Genomic DNA, 22,145 nt, shown 5'->3' with positions numbered 1-22,145 from the left:
GCGGCGGTGTGAGAGACACGAGTGTGAGGGGCACAGGGGGGAGGACACGGGGGGGGGAGGGCACAGGGCTGTGCGTGAGGGACACGGGGGTGTGTGAGGGACAGGGTGCGTGGGGAGGACACCAGCGTGCGAGGGACACGCGGTCGTGCGAGGGGACACGGGGATGTGCGAGGCACGAGTGCGTGAGACACAGGGCTGTGCGTGAGGGACACGGGAGGGGGGTGAGGCACGAGTGTGAGGGACACGGGTGTGCGTGAGGCACAGGGCTGTGCGTGATGGACACCAGCGTGTGAGGGAGCGGAGCGCCCGTGCGGCGCGCGGGGGGGGGAGCGGGCGGGGCGCGCGGCGGGCTCCCCCCGGCGGCCCCCTCCTCCCCCCCCGCCCCGCGGTGCCGGTGGGCGCTGCCGGGCGCCGCGCTCCCGCGGAAACCCGGAAGTTAATATTGAAGTTGAGGCGAGGGGGCTCCTCGCCCGCGAAAAACGCGAAGTCACCGAAGGGGCGGGCCGGGCGGCGCTCATCACCTGCCCCGCCCCGGGAGGTGCGGGGCCGCGGGCCCGGCCCGGCCCGGCCCGGTCCGCGGCGCCCGCGTCCCCCCCGCCCCGCCCCCCGGCGCACGCCGACCCGCGCCAGAGCTGTGCGGGCGGCTCTGGGCCCCGCGGCGCGGGGCTCGCCTCCTTAATAGGGGCGGTGACGTCACGGGGGGCGGGGGCGGCGCGCGGGCGGCGCGCGGGGGCGGCGCGCGCGGGCGGGGGCGGTGCGCGGGGCCCGGCGCGCATGCGCCGCGCCGACCCGCCGCGCCGCTGCAGCAGCGGAGCGGTGGCCAAAGACACCGAGCCCAGTAAGAGACATGGCTAGAGATGGCGAGGGACGCGGTCAGGCACCTACCGGGGCTGCGGAGGCTGTTTTAAAAGAACGGGGGCCTTAAAATTGATCCAACATCGTCATTAAAAAAAAATAAACCATCAAAAAAAGAGAGACCAACCAAGCAGCAGCACCACCACCACCACCAAAAAATACCAACAAAAAAATCAGCCCCCCCCACGAGCCTGATCCTTTCCAGAGGGGGAGGAAGCCTGCATGCATCCGCCGTGAAGACCTCCTAGGACCCTCCAACCACAGACCAGATAGATGTTTTGTCCACACGCTCGCACGAATAATAATGAACGCGCAGCTGGCGATGGAGAACATCGGCGATCTGCACGGGGTGAGCCATGAGCCGGTGCCCGCCACGGCCGACCTAATGAGCAGCAGTCCCCACCACCGGAGCTCGGTGACCCATCGCAGCAACCACTTGCCAGCCCACCCTCGCTCCATGGGCATGGCGTCCATCCTCGACAGCGGCGACTACCACCACCACCACCGGCCCCCCGACCACGCTCTGACGGGACCCCTGCACCCCACCATGACCATGGCCTGCGAGACACCCCCCGGCATGAGCATGAGCAGTACCTACACCACGTTAACCCCTTTGCAACCTCTACCTCCCATCTCGACAGTCTCGGACAAGTTTCCTCACCACCACCACCACCATCACCACCACCACCACCCTCACCAGCGGATACCGGGCAACGTGAGTGGCAGCTTCACCCTCATGAGGGACGAGAGGGGTCTGGCGTCCATGAACAACCTCTACACCCCCTACCACAAGGATGTTACCGGCATGGGGCAAAGCCTCTCTCCTTTGTCTGGATCGGGCCTGGGGGGCATTCACAACTCCCAGCAAGGGCTGCCCCACTATGCCCACCCCAGTGCCACCATGCCCGCCGAGAAAATGCTCACCCCGAACGGCTTCGAAGCCCACCACCCCGCCATGCTGGCCAGGCACGGCGACCAACACCTCACCCCCACCTCGGCCGGCATGGTGCCTCTCAACGGCATCCCGCACCACCCCCATGCCCACCTCAACGCCCAGAGCCACGGGCAGATCCTGGGCTCTGCCAGGGAGCAAAACCCTTCCGTGACTGGCTCGCAGGTCAACAGTGGAAGTAATTCAGGGCAAATGGAAGAAATCAATACCAAAGAAGTCGCTCAGAGGATCACCACCGAGCTGAAGCGGTACAGCATCCCCCAGGCTATCTTCGCCCAGAGGGTGCTGTGCCGGTCTCAAGGGACCCTCTCGGACCTGCTGAGGAACCCCAAGCCCTGGAGCAAGCTCAAATCCGGCCGGGAGACCTTCCGCAGGATGTGGAAGTGGCTCCAGGAGCCGGAGTTTCAGCGGATGTCTGCTCTGCGGCTGGCAGGTGAGCGCGGGGCGCGGGCGGCGCCGGCCGGGGCTCCCGAAACCGCGGCCCGGCCCCGCACGGCGGCACCTGCCGCGCCGCGCCCCCGCGCCCGAACAAAGCCGTGCGCGCCCGCGGCGAGAACGCTTGGGAACGGCCCCGGCCCGGGCAACGGCGGAGCCGGAGCCGCCGCCCCGGCCAGCCGCGCGTTGCGCTGCGCTGCGCTGCGCTACGCTGCGCTGCGCGGAGCCCGCGGCGCTCCGTCGCCCTGCAGGCGCTCCGAGAAACCCCCGCCCGCCCCCGCGCGATGTGCGCGGTGCTGGGGCCAGTGGCAGGTGGAAAAAAAGCTCTCCAGCGTGGCATTCACTCTTCGCGCGCGGGCGCGCGTGTGCACGCGCACTGGCACAGTCCGCGGCTGCGCGGGCACTCCGCGCCGGCGCTGGTTGCGCGGGGCCGCCGGCCCGCAGTTACCTCTTTGTCCTCTCTCTACCGCTCGGTTTGTTTGCACGCGAATTAAGGCCGGCGTCGGAGGCAGGTCCGGGCGGAGAGGCTTAACTGGCGGTCGCTGGGGGGGGGGGGGGGGGGGGCGCTGGGTCCCCGCGCTGCGCGCCGCTCCGCGCTGCGCGCACCGGCTTCTCGGGACCGCGCGGCTGGGAGAGGGCAGCCCTCGCCGCGCGGAGCGGGAGCGGCTGCTCGGCGGGAGCAAGAGCGGCTCTCGGCGGGGGGGGCTGGGGGTGCCGATGCGAGAGGCCAGCCGGTGCTCGGAGCCCATTTTAGCTCCCTATCCCGTTTGTTTTAGATTAGCTGTTCTGGAAGAGTGTTATTTTCCCACAAATGATACGAGCCCGGCGTGTAACTGGTGGCTGAAGAGCAGAAGAAATGCAATTGGCTAAAATCGTTAGATTTTAACTGATTGCAATTATCATTAGCCCGTGGAGTTTGAATTTCGTATGGATGCTTCTGCGTGTGAGAAGGAGCCTGTGTCGTGTCCCTACGCTGCTCCGGAACCTCAGAAATACCTCAGAATTTGCTGGTTCGGTCTATTCCTAAGGAACAGCTTCGGTATTGTCTGCTCAGGGATCCGAAGGAGCGGAATGTGTTTCCGTCCTGTTTTGTGCCTGTTCTTCTCCTGCCACCTCCCCAACCCTGCCGACTTGTGAGCCCGAGTTTAATATGCCGTGAGTGGGGGTTTGTTAATTAAGTGATAGGTCTCCATTAATTTGTCCCTGGAGAACGCGAGACAGTCGATCCGAGCTGGAGTCGGGGTCACTGATCCGTTTCACGGACAAAAATAAGGGAAGGGCCAAATCTTTTCCCTTTCGAGTACGCTAATGTTCCTGCGCTTTCGGCTGGAGCGACTGTGGGAACTGCCTGATCACTGGGGACCCAGCTGGGCTACAGCCGTGCTCGCTGCCGGTTTTCAGCTAACCTCCTCGTTTTTGAAGCGTAAAGTAGCGCTAAAAGGGGAACCTAACGAGGACCTTCCTTCCTTCCACGCCGTAGCTGCTCCTCGCGGCGCGCAGCAGCCGGAGGACGTTGCTCTCCTCCAACTGCAGAGTCAGTTTCAAAGGTCTGGTCTGCTAGAAAATGCCCTTTCCTCCTTCCCTTTCTCAACAACAACCCCCACGAGAAGTAAACCCTCGTCTTGCTGGTGCTATCCAGATGAGGAGGATGGAGTTTGTGTTTCCAACATCCCTTTAACGATTGCTAAGGCGAACTTCCTTCGATGCGGAGTGTATTTTTACGACAATTCGCTCGACCAGAATCTCTACTTATTTGCATAGATCGATACGGGAAGCAACCCCTCGCGCAGGAGCCCGCGGGCATCCCCCTCCCGGCGCGGCGTGCCGGGAGGCTTTGCCAGCCGCGGCTGCCGGGCGCGGGGCGGGAGGCCGCTCCGCGGAGCGCGGAGCCGCCCGCACGGCCCGCCGCCCGCTCCTGCCCTGCGCCGCCCCGGGGATAAGCGGGTCCCGGTGATCCCGGTAGAGAGACAAAGCCTCATTATTCCCCGCCTTTTCCGATCCAACCCGAAAGCGGCACCCTGGAGGAACAGTCTCCCCGGGGTGGCACTAGGCTCGCCGCCTGGGGACGGAGGGGGCCCGGGGAAGGCTGCCCGCTGCTCACGGCCGCGCAGGGGCCGCGGGGTTGGTGCCCGCTGCGGCAGCAGCCCGGGGCAGCCGCGCCGCGCTGAGCGCCGCCGGGTGCCGGGTGCTCGGTGCCGGGTGCTCGGTGCCGGGCGCGGGGCAGCCCGCAGCGCGTGCTCATTTGCATATCGATGCGTCCCAGCCAATGAGGGGCGGTCCCCGGGCGCCCCCCCTCCCGCCCCCGCCCCCGCCCCGCAGGCCGCGGCCGCCCCTCCGCGCGGCGCTGCGCGGCCGGCGCAGGCTGCCCTGCGCCGTGCTGCGGGCGCTGCTGGCGAGGCAATCCGCTGTAAATGCATCAACTATCGATTTTATTTTGTGCAGGTTTTAAATGTGTGATGATCTTACTAAGTGGTAAAAATCTGCCCCGATTGATATTGATGTATGAACATCAATTCAAAATATAATAAATTACTCCAGCCGACGCAAATTAAATTTCACGTCCAAATTATAACTCACTCTCGGGCGTTTAGAGAATTATCAGGTAGATAAATACCCAGAGCAGAGCCCTCGCTACCTTAATTCCCGTTCGGATTTCCTGCAGCCGGCAGCCGGGAGGTGACGAGTTGGGGGGAGCCTGGTTATTTTAGGCCCCACAGTCTTGCCTAACACTTTATCTGCAGTATTTGTCCCTTCTAGCCATCCCTGGGGATCCCCTACCTCCCAGATTACAGAAGCTCCGACAAATAGAGGAAAAATTGGTAGTTACATGGAAGCGGGATTGAGGTCTTGACACTTCCTGGGCTGTCTCTTGAAATGTAAGCAGAACTGCTAATTGCAAAGCTGACCTCTTCCAGCCTCCATCTTATTCATCCCATCTTCCTTCTCCTCTCTGTTCTCTTTTCCTTTGTCTGTCCCCCTCTAACTCCCCCTTATCACTGAATATTTATCTATTTGTCCATTTCTCTATTAGTTATTCTTCTAGGAGGTTTCCCACCCGCCCCTCACCCTTACTGACATTTGAAAGGGCAGTGAAGGGATACCAAAAAAAAAAAAAACAAACAAACAAAAAAACAAACAAAAAAAACAAACAAAAAAATAATTCAAAGAAGAGATACAGCCCTTCTGCAGTCTGTCAGGATTTAAAGATAGATTTCTTTCGGTTTATTTGAGGGGAGAGTATAAAAATAAAGAAAGCCGAAACCGACTCATCTAGTCCAGGAAAAAATAACCGTCGTCGAGCTATTTCTTTTTTGAATCGTTTCTGCCGAAAGGCCGTATCGCCTGCGCTCTGGTCCGCTGCGAGGAGCTCTGCGCGCCGCGGGCCGCGCTCCAGGCCGCCAGCGGTGGTAGAAACGCCGCAGACAGACGTCTGGGGACGGGGCTTCCTCCGCGGGGTGATCCGGGACCCCGCAGCCCGTCCACGGAGCGCACAAGGAGGCGGGAGTAGGAGGGAGCTTCCCGGCAGGCCTCGTGAACAGGCTCTTACCGCCGGCGTTGGCTCCTCCGGCGCCGGGGGAGCGGGGCGCGCTGCTGCGCGGGCCGCCGCGGAGGATCCGCGCTCGCCCGCGGCGGCTCGGCCACGAGCGGGCGAGGCGCGGAGGGCTGCCCATACCCCACGGGCAGCTCGGCATCCTCCTGCGACCTGAGCGCTGCATGCCTTCCCTCCCCTTCCCCTTTCTCCCTCCAAAATCAAATCTTATCTAAGCTGAAGCCTGGGAAGCCGGCGAGAAATTCTCACCAAATTAACTGTAAAGAAATCGATACTGCAATCAGAGCGCTTCCCCCATCACGTATGGATTCTAGCGAAGGCCGCTCGCAGCGCGCCCCGCCGCCGGCCCCGGCCCGGGGCGTCAGGGAGCCCCGGCGGGCGACGCCGGGCAGCACGGGGCGGCGGCGCCGCCGGGGCCGGGCCGAGCCGGGCCGGGGCTGGGGCGGCGGGGGCCGGGGCAGGCGCGGGCGCCGCGAGCAGCGCCGGCACGGGGCGGCCTCCCGCCGCGGAGCCGCGTTGTTTGCCGCCCGCGTCCTTGTGCCCATCGATTTGCAGCCGCCCGTGCGCGGCCGCGTTTGCTTTTCGTTAATGGTTACCAGCGGGGAGGCCGGCGCGGCGCTCCCGCCGGCGGCGCGCCGCCAGCGACCCGCGTTCCTCTGCACCGGGGCCGTGCCGAGCCGCGCCAAGCCGAGCCGCGCCGGGCCGGGCCGAACCGCGCCGGGCCGGGCCGGGCGCTGCCCCGCGCACGTGCCGGGCGCCTCCGGCCGCTTCTGTTTGTTTGTTTGAATTAGGGGCCGCGTGGCGGACCCCCGGGGGAGGGGGCCCCGATCCCACCATTTTGACCAAGAGCCTCAAAATGGGAGCCGCTCCCGGGCGGCGGGGCCGGGGCTGCCCCGGGACGGGGTCCCTGCGGCGGACGGAGCCGTCGGGCCAAGGCGGCGGCTGCGGCGGCCCCCGCCCGGGGCCCCCGGCCCGTGCTAGCGCCCAGGCCGGGCCGGGCCCGCCCGCACCGACACGCGGCCCGACGCCGCCGCCGATGCGCCGCGAGCGCCGTCGGTTTCCGGGGGCTCTGCGCCACCTGCTGACGGGCGGCGGCCGGAGCCGGGCCCCGCCGCCCCGCCGCACCACCGCCCTGCCGGCCCCGCCGTCCCGCCCGTCGGGGGCCCCGGGCGCAGCTTGGCCGCAGCACTGCGGCTCCGGGCGAGCGCGGCGGGCAGGCCCGAGAGGCGCCAGACGGGGCTTTCCAGCCCGTTTTCCGACGGGGACCCCCACGAGCAACACTTGCGCGGGGCGACGATGTCGCCGATGTCACCGGGCTGCTTTGGCTCGGGCTGAGCCGCCGTCGCCGTCTGCGCGAGGCCGGGCCGCGCTTTCAGCACTGCGGACAGTTACCGCCGGCCCGGCCCCGCGGCGGCCCCGGCCCCGGCCCCGCTCCGAGCCGCGCGGCGGCCCCGGCCCGCTGCCCGCGCTCGCCGTGTGCGCCCAGCTCCGGGGCGCCCCGCCGACGGAGCCGCCGGCAGGCGGGCGGAGCCAGCCGTTACCTTTCGGGCAGGGGCTGCCCGGCCGCAGGACTTTAGGCCAGGCTCAGGTGGCTTTGGCTCTGCGCTCTCACGGTTGTCATGGTTAATGAAGGAGCAATGCAGCATCGATTATGCGTAATGGCAGCACGCAATTAGGCAGGCTGTGATGCTGCAGGACGCTCCGGCTTCGGCCTGCCTGCTCATCCCAGCGCAGGGTGCTTGCGCCGCACACCAGGGAGGAAGCTCAGTGCTGAGGCAGCTGGAAAGGTATGGATTGCAGCCAGAGGGGAGACCCTCGGGACCTGGCAGTGCTGGAGAAAGAGGGGTTAGGAACTGGTGCCTGGATACCCTCCTGTAAAGAGGGAGCAGGTCACACCAGTAGGAATCTCTAGCAAGGGTAGCAAATGTCAGTGTGATGGGGAAGGAGAGACAATTTCCCTCAGCGGTGTAACCACGAGTGATGCTGCACAGGACCTGGCAGGTTGGAGGGGTCCGGGTGATCCAGGAAGGAAGAAGAGGCAGGTGTGGTACTGGCAGAGATGTCTCCTTCGGTGCCTGGCACCTGGGCTGTGCTGGCTGAGGGATACTGCGACTGCAGCCGGAACAGCAGGCCTCAGCCATCCAGCGGATGGAGAGCTGGGGTGCTGGGCTGCAGCGGCATCCTGACATTTGCAAACTGTGCTTTTAGAGAGTTGAGGGCAATGTGTGTATTAAATTGACACAAGATTTTCTAGAAATAGGCAGAACAGGCAGGAATCCATCTGTGTATATGTTTGCATGCATCTGAATTAAATCATAGCTCATGTTTTGTCTTGAATAGCTTATGCCTGTTCCCTTGTAACACAAGAATCCCACATACCCAAAACCAAGGGACAAGTTCATTTCAAGAGAGACTTAAGATGACTCTTAAATGCAGGATCTGTTGCTAAAGTGCTTCTGACTTCTATCTGTAGAATATTGGCATCAAGGAGATTTTTTTGCTTAGTGCTGAATCAGGACCTAGCATGGCATCACGTTGGACACTTCCGTGCCTACTGTATTCATCCACGATCAAATCAACAAATGTCATTTTTTACTTCAAATATAAATGTATCTAGATGAATCATATACTGATAGAAAATCAACCAATTTTTACTGAAATTCTCCCCAAATGCATCTTACTTGAGCCATTTTGTTTAAGAGGAAGTCATTTTTACGATGCCAAAATGATAATTTGCAGGAACAATTTATTAGAGCAACAATAGTTTTGATTTTATCCCATTTTAGGATAAATAGGAACTCTCAGCAGTAACATTTTATGTACAAGGAAAGTGGCAATTAGCATGCAATTGATCGATGTGTCGTAAGCTTTGCATCCAGCATCACAAGCTGCATCAGGAATGTGTAGTATGTGGGTTGTTGTGTGTAAGCATTTCCCGGGGACCATTAGAAGTGCTGCCACAGAGAACGGCTAGGTATTAGATGAGAGCGCGCGGGGGCTGCTCCGGGGTGATTTCGGGGCAGAAGCCGCAGGGAACCCGACCCAGGGCTGCAGTGGTTCGGAGCGCCTCAGCACCCTCGAGGGCGACTGCAGGTGCTCCCAGGGCACCCCGCAGCGCGGGGGGGCTTTCCCGAGGCCCGGCAGAAACCCGGCGCCGCGCAGGAGCCGCCGCGGGCCGGGCTGACGGCGGAGGCGCGGGGCGGGCGCGGCGCGGCGCGGGGCGGGGCGGGGCGCGCAGCCGCGCGCAGCGGGCGGGCGGCCCCGGCAGGTAGGGGCGGAGCAGCGCGCCCCGCTGGGCAGGACGCCGCGGGCGGTCCCGGGCGCTGCGGAGCGGAGCGGTCGGGCGCTCCCCGGCGGGGCAGCGCGGTGCGGTGCGGTGCCGAGCCGAGCCGAGCGGCACCTAAGCGAGTGCGGAACGGCGCTGTCGGACGCTGCACTGTTGCGAAGCGCGGAGCAGAGCGGCGCGGTGAGGCGCTGCCCGGTTGGGGGTGCGGCGTGGCGCGGTGGGACGCGGAGCGGCGCGGTGAGGCGCTGCCCGGTTGGGGGCGGGGGCGGCGCGGTGGGACGCGGAACGGCGCGGTGAGGCGCTGCCCGGTTGGGGAGCGCGGAGCGGAGCCGCGCAGTAGGGCGTGGAGCAGCGCGGTGGGGCGCTGCCCGGTTGGGGGCGCGGAGCGGCGCGGCGCAGTAGGGCGCGGAGCAGCGCGGTGAGGCGCTGCCTGGTTGGGGAGCGCGGAGCGGAGCGGCGCAGTAGGGCGCGGAGCAGCGCGGTGGGGCGCTGCCCGTCGGGGGCGCGGAGCGGCGCGGCGCAGTAGGGCGCGGAGCAGCGCGGTGGGGCCCTGCCCGGTTGGGGAGCGCGGAGCGGAGCGGCGCAGTAGGGCGCGGAGCAGCGCGGTGTGGCGCTGCCCGTCGGGGGCGCGGAGCGGCGCTGCCCGTCGGGGCGCTGCAGCCGCAGCCGCGGGGCGAGGGCGCCATCTCGGGGGCGGCAGCCGCAGCGGCCGGGGCGCGCCGGGAGCCGCTAACATGATTAAAATATTGATGTAGTCACAAAAATCGTTCATTAAGGCAATTTAATCTTTGCTATTAAATGTCCTTCCAATTCATTTGGGGTAATTAAGATGCAGTTAAAGTGATTAAATTCTAATTACTTATGCTAGACAAAGAAATATTTGTCACAGTAATATGGTTAACTAAAGACCCAGCTAAAGAAATTTAATGTTTACTTTAAATGATATCGCAGGAAAATCGGGTGCTTCCCCCTGATTAATCCACTTAGCAGCATATTCTGTAGCGGTGATGTTGGCTCACTCAAGCGCTTACAGATCCATCAACGCTGCGAGTTTGTGCAACCCCCGAATCCCAAGCTGTTGAGTCAGCGCTGCTTAGTCTGATTCACTTTATTATTCCAGAGGCCACGAATTAAGGCCGCTCATTTTCATACAGTGCACGGGAGTGAGATGTTTACCATTCGCGGTCTCAGCTGGGATCTATATGTGGCCGGGCTGAAGTCATTGTATGAGCTTCCGGTATAGAAATGTATTTTTAAGTTTTGTGATAGTATGAAAAAAATGGAAGAGGAATATAGCCTAGGTTTTAGTAGGATGCATTGCATTCTGAGTGATTGTCAATGCCAACGACTAGAAAGACAAGGTGCAAAATGCTGAACCATGCCAGGACCAGTAAGAAATACCATGATGCAAGTGTGTGTGTTCAGACATTTCAGTGTAGTCCATGCTCTCCTCAGCTGGGAGGAGGAGGTTTTGGGGAGCAACAAGTATACTGTTCTGCCAGCATAGGCTTTCAGCATTCACATGTGGGTTGTCTTGTCCTAACAGGGGCGGAAGCTTTCGGGAACCCTCATGTAGTATTGGTACTATCTGTGTTCCTCACTAAATGGTGGAATATTAGTATAAATGGCACAGAGAAGCTGTGGTGGTTCTTCCAAGCCAAACAGGCTTGTGTTTTAGTGCATGTGGTGAAATCTGCACTCAATTAGCATGAGCCTTAAAAGCCTCTAATTTTGTTCCCATATCCCCTCAAATACTATGTTTTTAACAATTAGGAGACACCTGTATGTGTGCATCTCCCTGCACCCTCCAGGTGTGTTATTCATATGATAAGGATGGTTCCTGTCATACTTGCATTATTATCACTATAAATTTGCCATGAACTTTTGACTGCTTGCTTCCACTCTTATTCATCTAGCCAGTGTAATTAGGACCATCTCTGCTGTCCACAGTCATTAGCAGTTTCACACTCCTGTGGAAATTCTCCTGCCTCCTCCCCACAAAGGCAGACCCTCTGTCAGGAGAATATGCTCCTGGATGTTCTCTAGCTTGTACCACTAATGAGTCTTCTCTCTGTGAAAGTGTTACTGGCTATTTTGTGATGTTTCAAAACTAGAAGCAGGTGCTTTAGAAAGAAATGCCGAGCTTCTTGTTGGGCTCAGTTCAGACTCCGGCAGGTCCCAGGCGTTATAGTCCTCATACAATAAAGATTAGAAAATACATTTAAGGAGGAGGTTGTAGAAGCTTTCTTTTATGTCTCTGTCTAAGATGCATCCTGTTCACCTGGACTTGGGATAGTTAAGAGATTTGGTTTTACAAAAGGAGGAGGAAAGATGACACTCACAGAAGTTTTGAGGACCCTCTCAATTCTCCCTAAAATACCCAGTCTCTTGCGCAGCAGGAGCAGAATGCTCTTACGGGCACTCCTTTGAGAGGGGCTCCGCCATTTCTTGGGGCTCTCCCACCAATGGGAACAGCTCAGGGACTTCAGCCCGGCTGCGTGCAGATCTCAGCTGCCAGCAATGAAATTGGGATCTTGTAAACACCCCTGTTACCTGGCAATCTTGCTCTGGAGTCCTTGAGAGAAGCACAGCACAGACGTGTTTTTCTCCTAGCTGTCTAAAGCAAGTGTAGCGCTCGTGAGCAGTAAGGGTGAGGCAGTGCTGGAGACGAAGTCAGTGCGGTGATGGTGGCTGTTAAGGCTGGAGGACCCTGGCTCCGTGCCGAATCCAGCCTCAGATGTGGTGCAGTGAGGAGGTTCCTCCTTGGGCATGATGCAGAGCTGCTGTCCTGTTGGCTCCCAGTCGTGAGAGATGCCTGATGCTCTTTCTTCCTGAAAATGAATGCTTCAGCTGCAAAATGTTTTGACTGGCCACCCTCAACTGTGGGTACCAGTTTAGCCTCTGCCTCACCTCCCTGCCAGCATTCGCAGCCCACAGCTTTCTTGTTTTCCTCCAGGACAGATCCGTAGTGAAGTTTGTCCAGATCAGTGATGTCAGATGTTTTAAAGTTCGTAGGTGCCGTTTGATCCTGAACGTGGGACGCTGAAGGGGGGAGGCCTCACGGTAGCGCTGCGCACGTGCGACATTGCCCGCCCCGCGTGCAGACCGCTTCCCCGCTCGCCTCCCTGCGCAGCCACAGAGGGGTTGTGCCCGTGGCCGCCAAGCGCAGGTTCTCACCCCTCGGCCCGCAGCATCCAGCGCTGGTGTCCGGCTGTGGCGCTAATTGGTGTCAAGTAACGTGTCAAATGTGATGGAAATTAGTGCAATGTGAACCTGCTCACCGGGAGCTGAACCGAACACTGGCAAGCAATAATGACGTCTCGTCACGGTGACCCAGGCCAGGTTGGAAACGTGACCTGTCACCTCCAGGTGAAAGACCCTGGACCCATTGCCGGGGTCCCCAGCCAGCCGGGCACCGCTGCGTCTGCTCGCTGCCGGGCTGCGCGAGTGCGCGTGGCTGGGGATGGGCGATGCCTCTCCCAGCCCCTTAGGTGCCCACGGCCATTACCCCAGCACAGCTGGGGTGTCCGAGGGGACACTGATCTCCTGGCGGCAGGTCTCGAGCCCCCTAAATGCACCTTCACCTTCTCGGCATCTTGATGCTTTCTGACCCCACACCTGAGTGCTGCTCACTGGGGCCTTAGGCTGAGCACCATTTCTTCCAAAATTAGCCACAGAATTTGGAATTTGGGGTGGATTTTGGCCACCTCGCATTTTCTGACATTATTCCCCACCTCCCCCTGCCTCAGTGTCAATTTTCCAACCAAGAAGTCAGCTAGACTTGCGGTGGTGGTTTCTTTTGTATCCAAAAGAAAATAGCAGAAAACAGGCTTCCTTGTGTTCGTTTCATGCTTTGCTTTTGCATTTATAGGAAAGGAAATTTTATGTTTGCAACATGCAGCCAGACACGCAGTACGCATGCATACGGAGAGCTTCTCAAAATGAGCATTATGGGGATTGATTTTTTTTCTTAGACTTTCAAAAAGAAATACTCTCTCTAGGGATGAAAGACTAGATCAAGCATTGAGGTTAATACCTGTGCTTTTCGTAATCTTGGCTTTTGGGCTGGCAGAACAGTGCAGATCACCTCCCAGGCAGGCAAAATAGCCTCTTCTGTATCTCAAGCTAATGATCTAATTATGCATTTTCATAGGGGACGTGATCCTCCTTGCACCTCAGTCGGAGCGGGATTGACCGCTTCGTGGTGCAGACAGGCAGCCCAGCCGTACGTTTACGGAGGACGTGGAGAGAGCAGTGATGAATGGTGCAATTCCAGTGGGCAGCGGTGAGGGTGCACCGCTCGCGGACAACTGGGCCTTAATAAGATGTACAAACCTTACAAGGTTTGGCACGTTAACGCAGCCAAATCCCTCGGGTGACTTAGAGGGAACAAAGGGAGACAAAAATAGATTGATGGACTGTATCGGGAGAATTGCAAGCGTCAAAAATATCTGTTGCTCAGGGTAGAGGAAAATGGAAGCGACTGGAGGAGGCTAGAGTTCAGTGGTGGATTTAGAGGGCTCCTTCTGGCGCTGATAATATTACGCTGCCATATCTGTACGTGTGTCACCAGGGTTGGGCACTCTTTCTTTAGGCTCTGCTTTTCTTTTTTCTTAACCAGACCTTCTTCAGGCTCTCTCAAAAGGCCCCTCAAGAGGCATCACCCGGCTGGGGCAGCGCGGAGGAGCCGCGTGGCCCTTGTTGTCGGGGGGAGGAAGGCTCGCCTGCCGCGGGAGCCCGGAGCTCGCGGCAGAGCCCTTCTCCAGAGCTGGGCTCCTCTGCTGTCTGCAAGGAGCCCATCCACACCGCTCGTGGGAAGTGCATGTTAAGGACATCAGTGCAAATTATCTTCATAATCTTCTGCTGCATAAAATAAAATGCCTGTAAAGGTGCGTGATAAACAGTTCTGAAGGCAGGCTCTGGTGTTCATCCAAAAAAGGGTTTAATTCAGTCTTTGAGAAGCTACTAACTTCAGTGAATACCATTGCTTGCTTTAAAGAGAGGAAGATTTGGCCAAAGTAGGCATAGCTGCTTGGTCTGGACGCGACCCTGGGCCGGGGGTGCCTGCGGGGGAGGCTCTCGCGCCTGCTGGTCCTTACAGCACGGGCTGGCTGGGCTCTGCGCCGGCGCTCGATGGTCTCTCACGCTGCAGCAGGTTTTATCCCACGGTGTACATTTGTTCTCTGGCAAGCTGGAAGCTACAATTTATTATTAAAATTGATTGCCTCCAATGCAGGGAGAACGATCGCAAGGAAACCCTATTACAGTTTTTCATTATCACCATTATTTATTTTTAAGTGCTATTAATATTCCTGGGTCTGGACAAGGCAGAAGATGAAAGGCTGTATCCACCCTTGCTGCTCACAACATGAGGCCTGGCAGTGCTGCTTGCAAGAGCTCTTTAAACAGTTAGGCATATTTAAAGTTTTTGCCCTTAATGTGCCTCTAATGAAAGTTAGCAGGAGGCGAGCTGAATGGGAAACTCTTTTTGCATCACCTGAGTACGTATCAGATTTTGAAAGTGTTCCCAGCTTTTCCCAGGACAAAAAACAATCCGCAAACAATGGCTCAGGAGAGAAACCACAGGCAAGAGCCCAGCCTTGCAATGGCCGATGTGGTGCTCACCAGGCACCCGGGGGGTGCAGAAGAGCCCAGGCTCAAAACTCGGCCCTGCTGTGTAGTTTGCTACCCGAGGTGGGTGCCTCTCTATTTGGCCGTTGAGGCTGTGCTGTTTCATATATATGTTCCATAAGGATTGAACCTGCTCTGCGGGGTCTCCCATGCTGCAGATAAGGTCCCAAATTGCAAGAGTCAGTATCTCACACTCTCTGGACCAAAAAGTAATTAGTCCTTGATTCAAAGTAGAAGAAATCCAACTTGGAGGTAAGGAGGATAATTTGTCTTATTCTGAGGCCGTGGCCTCGACTAGAGCGTATTTTCACCTATTCCAGCTGGACCCGAACGTAGCATTAGGAAACCAAAGATCCTATACGGTGGTTTGGTAAAAGGTTTCCTGCAAGGGGAAGGGCCGGCTCCCGTGTCCTTCCCGGAGCAGCGTGGGGACGGCCGGGCTCGCTCTGCCCTGGGCTTGCTGTGCGACCCGGTTTGAAACGGAGCTGTGCCGCTTGCCGTGCGCGCCGCGTCGCTGCAGGAGGCACGCGTGGTGTGTTTTGGGGCCAGAGCCTCTGTTGTCGTGGCACATACAAAACTGATGCTGGAAACATCACTATGTCGATATTCCATGGAACTGGTCGGGATCCGTGACTGTCATTCGGCAGGACTGTAATTAAGAGCAAAGTTCCTCACCCGGATGAAAACTTGCAGGTTTGACGTTGTCTGTGGAGCAAGAGGGGTAGAACAGGTTGTTCTGTGAACCTGAGCTGCCCGTCTGCTCTGTTGGGTTGGAAATCCAACCGACGAGGCTCTCCGGAGACGGAGGCTCCGGCTGCCGCTGTGGCGAGCCGCCGCGAGCGGCGGGCGCGGGGCTCTGCGGGCGCCCGCACGGACGGGGCCGGGGCCGGGGCCGGGGACGGGGTTGCTGCTCTGCTGCGCCCGTGCCCAGGAGAGCCGGAGGCGCGCTGCCGGCGAGGTGCCTGAAACCGCCCCGTCCCGCCGTGGTTCAGCCCTCTCACGGGGCAAAAACACCTAACCGGCGACGCGCAAAGTATTGCACGGGCCTGCGCGGGGAAGGGGCTCGGGCTCGGCACGAGCTCCCGCGGGTGTGCCCTTTCCGGAGCACCAAAATGTGCCGTAACTCTGCGTGCCGAGGAGAACCAGAGGAGGGGAGGAAATATTTAGTAACTGATGATAGTATTTAATAACCGTTCACCTTAATGACGTTACGATTCGGGGAGGTTCTTAGTGACTTTGGTGGGGCGAAGGTTTCACCCGCGCCCTGCGAAGCCAGCAGGGAAGGGGCCTCCAGCAGAGCACTGGCGAGGCCCCGGCTGCAGCAGCTGGCTCTGCCGCGCGTCCTGCTGGGCTTCGTCCCTCGCTGCGCCTCGCCGCCGGCGCGCGGCCCCTGGCAGCAGAGCCGAGGCAGGGCTCCGCGCCGCCGCGGCTTCGCCGGCTGCTGCGCCGTGCCTCCGGGCCCCGGCAAAGCCTGCGGAGCCGGCCGGGCCTCTGCCGGGGCGCTGCTCCCAGCAGGAGGGGAGAATCTGGGCTCCCGGTCGGTGTGGCGTGGGGAGAGGTGTCCCAGATGTCCCCAGCCCCTCCTGACCCGGCCCCCCAGGGCTCGGGGACACGCGTGGTGCCACCTGGCAGAACCCCCCGCGGGGTATTTCGCTCTGAATAACCCCCAGGAGATCACCAACCCCAGCCACAGCAGCCGAAAGCGTGTTAAGGCGGTGGAGCCAGGCGCTCGGCGTTTAGGACTGCCAGAATCAAAGGTCGCTTTCGCCGCGACGCGGCGTCACCGTGCGGCGTTCCTCCGCGGGGCCCTGAGCGCCCCGGTGCGCGGGCCGGCGTCCCGGGGCCGCGCGGGGCTGCGCCGGGAGCGAGGCCGCCCCCGCGGCGGGCAGCGCGGCAGGGACGAGCCGCCGTTCTCGGCACTACGGCGGGCAAACGCTGCCTGCGGAGCTGGGGTTCAGCCCTGAGAGAGGCTGGACAAGCTCTGTGCGGACAGTGCTCGCTCCGGAAGCACAGACCCCGGCGTCGCAGGTCGGGCTTGTGAGCTGTGCGCGCCGCCTTGCCTTTTCCGCTGCCTCTGCAAAACCGGGGTGGCAACTCGTCGCAGAAAATGCACCTGGGAGGGACTGCAAGCGATCACGCCGTTCACCCTCGCGCCCTCTCCCAAGCAGGGGCCGGGAAACAGCTGCACTTTGCTTGGCAAACATCCAGATAGCAGTGAAAAGCTCAGGAAATGAATTGTACTGTGTTCAGAAGATACCGGTCTGAGGACTGAGACGCCGGGCCGTGCACACCACGCGAGAGGCGAAAGTACGCTATTGCACAGCCGGCTAGACGTTGCGTGAGCACTGGCCATCCCATGACAATTCGTAACATGGCCAGGCTTTACAGACAGATGAAATACTAAGACTGTCAAAAAGCAATAACGGTGGTGTTTCTGTCAGCTTTCTAGGGTGCCTTTTGCTGAGCGGAGGCAGCTTGTGTGGCACCTTCAACACAGAGCTCCAGAGGAGGCTCCTCACTGGTGGGAGACTGGTGGGATCTCAGTTACTGCAATGACATTTTTTTTTCCCCCGATGGAAAAGTAGGTTACACAGTCATTGCTATAATCCAGCCTAGGGTAAAGCAGTGTGCGGCAACCTGTGTTCTTTTCGTTGATACAAAGCCAAGGCTGAATGTTTTGTATCAATATAAATTAACTTAAATCGATCTTGGCTATTACAGGGAAGACTGAGTTTTAAAACCTGTACCCTACGTGCCATGTAATATTTAATTGGCTTTACCAGTTATCTGCACAGTGAAGTGCTAGACAAACTGGAGATAAGTAGAAATCTCCAGGAACTTGCTAAATGCTAGAATTGGCTTATTTGTATTGTAGACTTCATAAAATTTATTTTTTGTCCCCATCACTGAATACTTTTTTTCTTACCTCTCTCATCTTAACAACAGTAAGTTTGAGGTCTCAAATGCAACTGGAGTTCAGGAACGAGGCATTTTGCAACTCAAGAAACATTTCCTAGTGAAATAATTGCTTGGGAATATTAAATTCCAGGAGATGGACATACTATGTTCAAGAAGACATCAAGTTAGACAATTTAGCTTCACAATGCACATTTGTTTTTTGTTATTCTCTATGATTTCAGAGAACTCTTGTGCTCTTCTATGATGGAAACCTCAGAGGTTTATACAGCAGTTAAACTGGTTTTGTATTTGCTGCTGGGAGTGTAATTCACAGCATAATAGTTCCTGTTGAAGCATTATCCAGTGCTGACTCGCATCTCGCTCCTTGTGTCGTTAGGATTTTGTTAAAAAATCATAATCTCTGGACAGTATGTCTAAGCAAAACGTGGAATTTGTGTAGTCACTATGGAAAGGCCGGTGAGAAGGAGCAGACCGGGAGGCAGGGCGAGTATTACCCGGGTTTCGTTTGCCCCTTTCCTGCAGCAGCGCGTTGGCCAGGACAGAGCTAGCGGCGGAGGCTGGGTTAGCGCGGGAGGAGGGCTGAGGGCCTGCGGCTGCTTTCCGGGGGAGCTTCTCTTTGCCACGTGTTCACAGGTGTTTAAATGATAGATTTTCTTTTAATCTCTTCTTCACACCTCGTTTCCTACTTTCTAATATTTATTGGTAAAGAATGGGCCATTCTTGCAAAGGTAGTTTTAACTCCTGAGCTCTCGATATTTGCTTTCAGTCAGTGTGCACAGTTTTCACAGGAACTGATTTACAGGCTCAGTTCCCCCGCTTAACTTCAGTGAGGTCTCACTTGTATGAAGGAACTGTTTTTCAGCCCAGAAGTTACACGGTGTCTTAGAAGTCAGGATGTGACCTCAAAGGAATCTTCAAAGGTTTTCGGATAAAAATAACTGTAGAAGATTGGATTTTGGCATCTCGTTCTGTTTGATCGGTGTGTCATTGCTTATGAAAGACTCTGTAGCAGGAATATGTATTGTTAGGAAGCTCTTCAAAACTCATCCATTAAGAGAAGGAAAACGCTTGTATTTCCTGCCTTGTGGGGCTCACTGAGGTCAGGACGAGCAGAACCGAGTCTCAGGGGCATGAGAAGTTGCCATCACTTGAATTTTCCTATCTGATCTGTGCAACTGCTACTTCTGTAAGTGCAGAAGGTGGATGGCTACTTTTATATCTTCCTTCAGCAATTAAATCCTCATGCCAGCACTGGCTCTGAGTAGCAATAAAGCATGCACTAAGGACCTCTGTAAAGTAATTTGCTGTTTTCAGCCCAATAACCAGGGAACTGGTGGAGATGCTGCAGAAAATTCTTAATATAATCAGCTCTGATCTCCACAGAAATAAGGACTAGACAGGCACAGAGACAGACAGACCATCCAAATTATCCTCAGAATACTTCTCCAGGTCGGCATTAAGGGATGTTGTTATGGGGAAAAAAAAAAGGGAGAAACAGACAACTTCAGGCTCTTTTGAAAGTGAGACAGACCAATCTGTCCTCCCAAGGAAACCTTTCATCCTAGCTAAATGCTGACAGTAAAGGTTGGCAGGCAGTCAAAAGCTAGCAGGAAGACGAGAGATTGCTCTCCCAGCCCCCCAGGTTCTGCCTAGCAGGTGATCTGCAAGGCAGATTTAAATTTTCAAATGTCATTTAATAACGTAGAGTAAAATAACATTGTGGAAAGGAAAGAAGAGAAGATTTAGATTAAATTGGAAGGAAGTTCCATAAAGAAGATTTACTCTACCATTGTCCTACAAGTCAAAATGTGATTTGGTTCGTTCAAAATACGTAACCATTTGGGCCTGTAAGATTGCAATAGAAGCCTGTTTTCTCCCAGTTCTTTGTTTCTCTGCTGATGAAAAGATACAGAAACGGGTTGACACCGAAGAGCTGTAGGTAGGTGGAGGGACGAGAAGAGCGGTACTTAGGAGCCCCCTCTCCTCTGGTGGTGGTGGGCCGTTTTGGTGAGCCGCTGCTGGTGGCTGCACGCCGGGTCCCCGAGGCACTCGCGGGCACCCGTGTTAGTTCCCCTGCGTGGGGGCACCAGCAGAGGCCCCCTAAGATGACTTCAATTTTAGTCTTTTGGGTTCACATCCATTAATAATTTGTGCTCTGTCACCCCTCCACACTCATTCCCATGTACTGTGTTTGATTGTATCCAGAGACCTTAACCAAGAGCAAGGAATGAGCCCAGGTTGTCAGCTGGTGTTTCAGAGCCTCAGAAATGGGTGAAATGAAGGTTGAATAGCGCAGCTGGCAGAGGTTCCTGCGAACACCTGTGTTAATTTTAGCAGAGCCGAGTGGCTAAAGAGTAAAAGGTATAACCTTATATGTGCGTACGCCTAGGTAGACCCATGAAATCTGCGTGCAAGAGCGTGTCTTATCCTGTGTTACACGTGCTCTCCCAATTTGGAAGCTGAAATTAACGGGGTTTTCTCCGAGTTTGTCATTTATGGCATTCGTAATGACTCCTCTGTGAGACCACTAACTGCTGCTCCCTTTCTTGCAGCGTGCAAGAGGAAAGAACAAGAGCATGGGAAGGATAGAGGGAATACCCCCAAAAAGCCTCGGTTGGTCTTCACGGATGTCCAGCGTCGGACTCTACATGCAATATTCAAGGAAAATAAGCGTCCATCCAAAGAATTACAAATCACCATTTCCCAGCAGCTAGGGTTGGAGTTGAGCACCGTCAGCAACTTTTTCATGAATGCACGGAGGAGGAGTCTGGATAAGTGGCAAGACGAGGGCAGCTCTAATTCAGGCAACTCATCTTCTTCATCAAGCACTTGTACCAAAGCATGAAGGAATAACCACAAACTAAACCTCGGTGGAAAAGCTTTAAAAATAAATAAATAAATAAAGACGGACCAGGACCTCAAGATAGCAGGTTTATACTTAGAACTATTTGAAAAAAATGTTATTTATAAGTCCAAAGAAACCAAAGACTTATTTCACCTGCATTATGACTTTGTTCTAAGACACACACTTTAGTAGGACGACGACTTGCAAAAAAAAAAAAAAAAAAAACAACAAGAGGAAAGAAGAAAAGGAAATGAATGAAAAGGAATGCAAAGAGAAAAGGAATAAACCACTGGTCTTACACCTTCGCCCATGAGCATTTTCACCATATTTGGCTGTCTGGTGGTTTGGCACATAGTGATTTCTTGTCATTGAATGGACATCTTTTCAGATATGGCTCTTCATTTTCGCAGCAGTTGCCATGAAGGTGTAGAGTGTATCCGTACTGTGTACACGCCGGTGGGTAGGGACTTAGTCAGGGCTGGTCTTCAGAGAGGGTTGTGCTGTAGCACGACCGGCAAGGCGTGGAGTCGTCTGAATCCATTTGAACGGTAGTGTGATTTTTTGCTGTTTCATTGTTTGAACTTAACTGGTGCAACGCCTGGAAACAAGTTCAAACTAGGCAGAGGAATTTGAATGATACCTAAACCAGTGCATTCTCTTTGTTTGTTAAGGAATGTTCAGATTCAAAAAAGGAAAACTATTCCATCCATAAAAAATCGACTAGCTACCAAAGAACACATTTAATAATTATATTGCAGGTATTTTATTGCAATGATTTTAATATTCCAAAGCTATTTTTACACAAAATACTATGTAGAGTTATAGGTATAAACTAATCTAACTGTATAACACATAAAACTAGTAATCAAGACTGTTATTTGCAATTACTAAAACCACATTACTGTTAATTTTCATGATTGGCAAGAAAGAATGTCTTCTAAGGAGTTTGTACCCCATGTCAGAGCACAGATACTGATAATGGGATGCTGCTTCTGTTGAAGTCATGAGCATTTTTGCTATTGACATCAGCAGAAGCAAAAAAATAAAATAAAAAAGAAAAAGAAAAAAGTCGGGGGGCCTTTACAGGTTTGTGCAAGGTAGCGTGGTGGCCCTTGAGCGTGCATCCCGTTACTACGCCGTCCCAGGCTGATCCTGCCGGAAGGCCGTTGAACAACCACCTTTCCAAACCGTGCGTCCTATGTAAATATGGCTCAGCTCTGCCACCTAGCTTGCAAGTAGGAGACATTTTGTATGCAAAAATTAAAAGCATGGATAACAGTAAAACCGCAAGGCCCAGCACCTGATCAAGACTCACTGACTTTAGTGAGCTTTTTTTTAACCTACTGACTTTAATAGGCAAAGGAATAGGAACAGGTTTGAAGACTCTTGGTCTTTTCCTATTAAAAACAATAGTGCAGCATCAGTTAACTTGAGTGGGGACAGCTCCAACAGGAGCCCCAACAGTGCTTTTTGCAGGCCAAATTATGGATCCATTGAAGTCAACAGCAAAATTCCCACAACACCAAGATACAGCCTGTTTGTGGCTTCATAGCTGCGTGTAACAGGCTGATCTTTCCTTCTGCGCATTCTTTCTTGCTCATCTGTTAATCAGGATAATGCATGAAATAGTTAAAAATTTGTAGCTGAAAAGGTTTAAATGCTCTGTTGCTAA

General features: G+C 56.1%; 1 protein-coding gene across 1 annotated transcript; it reads left to right on the top strand.

Annotated features, from left to right (window-relative positions):
- The first annotated feature begins 1,159 nt into the window (after positions 1-1,159).
- ONECUT1 (one cut homeobox 1) lies at positions 1,160-20,473 on the top strand. Its single transcript, XM_062583912.1, has 2 exons — positions 1,160-2,240; positions 20,181-20,473. Exons 1-2 carry the CDS (start codon positions 1,160-1,162, stop codon positions 20,471-20,473), a joined length of 1,374 nt encoding a protein of 457 aa, XP_062439896.1.
- The last annotated feature ends 1,672 nt before the right edge of the window (positions 20,474-22,145 follow it).

This window comes from Rhea pennata, chromosome 10 (assembly GCF_028389875.1).
Source record: "Rhea pennata isolate bPtePen1 chromosome 10, bPtePen1.pri, whole genome shotgun sequence".
In the NCBI taxonomy this organism is placed as follows: domain Eukaryota; kingdom Metazoa; phylum Chordata; class Aves; order Rheiformes; family Rheidae; genus Rhea; species Rhea pennata.
The sequence above is the reverse complement of the archived record's forward strand: the minus strand, read 5'-3'. Positions and strand labels throughout refer to the sequence as shown.

Excerpts from the sequence above, each read along its gene's own strand:
- ONECUT1 (XM_062583912.1), top strand. The coding sequence starts at position 1,160 with ATGAACGCGCAGCTGGCGATGGAGAACATCGGCGATCTGCACGGGGTG. Across the intron at positions 2,241-20,180 it reads GTCTGCTCTGCGGCTGGCAG|CGTGCAAGAGGAAAGAACAA; the intron begins GTGAGCGCGGGG and ends CCTTTCTTGCAG.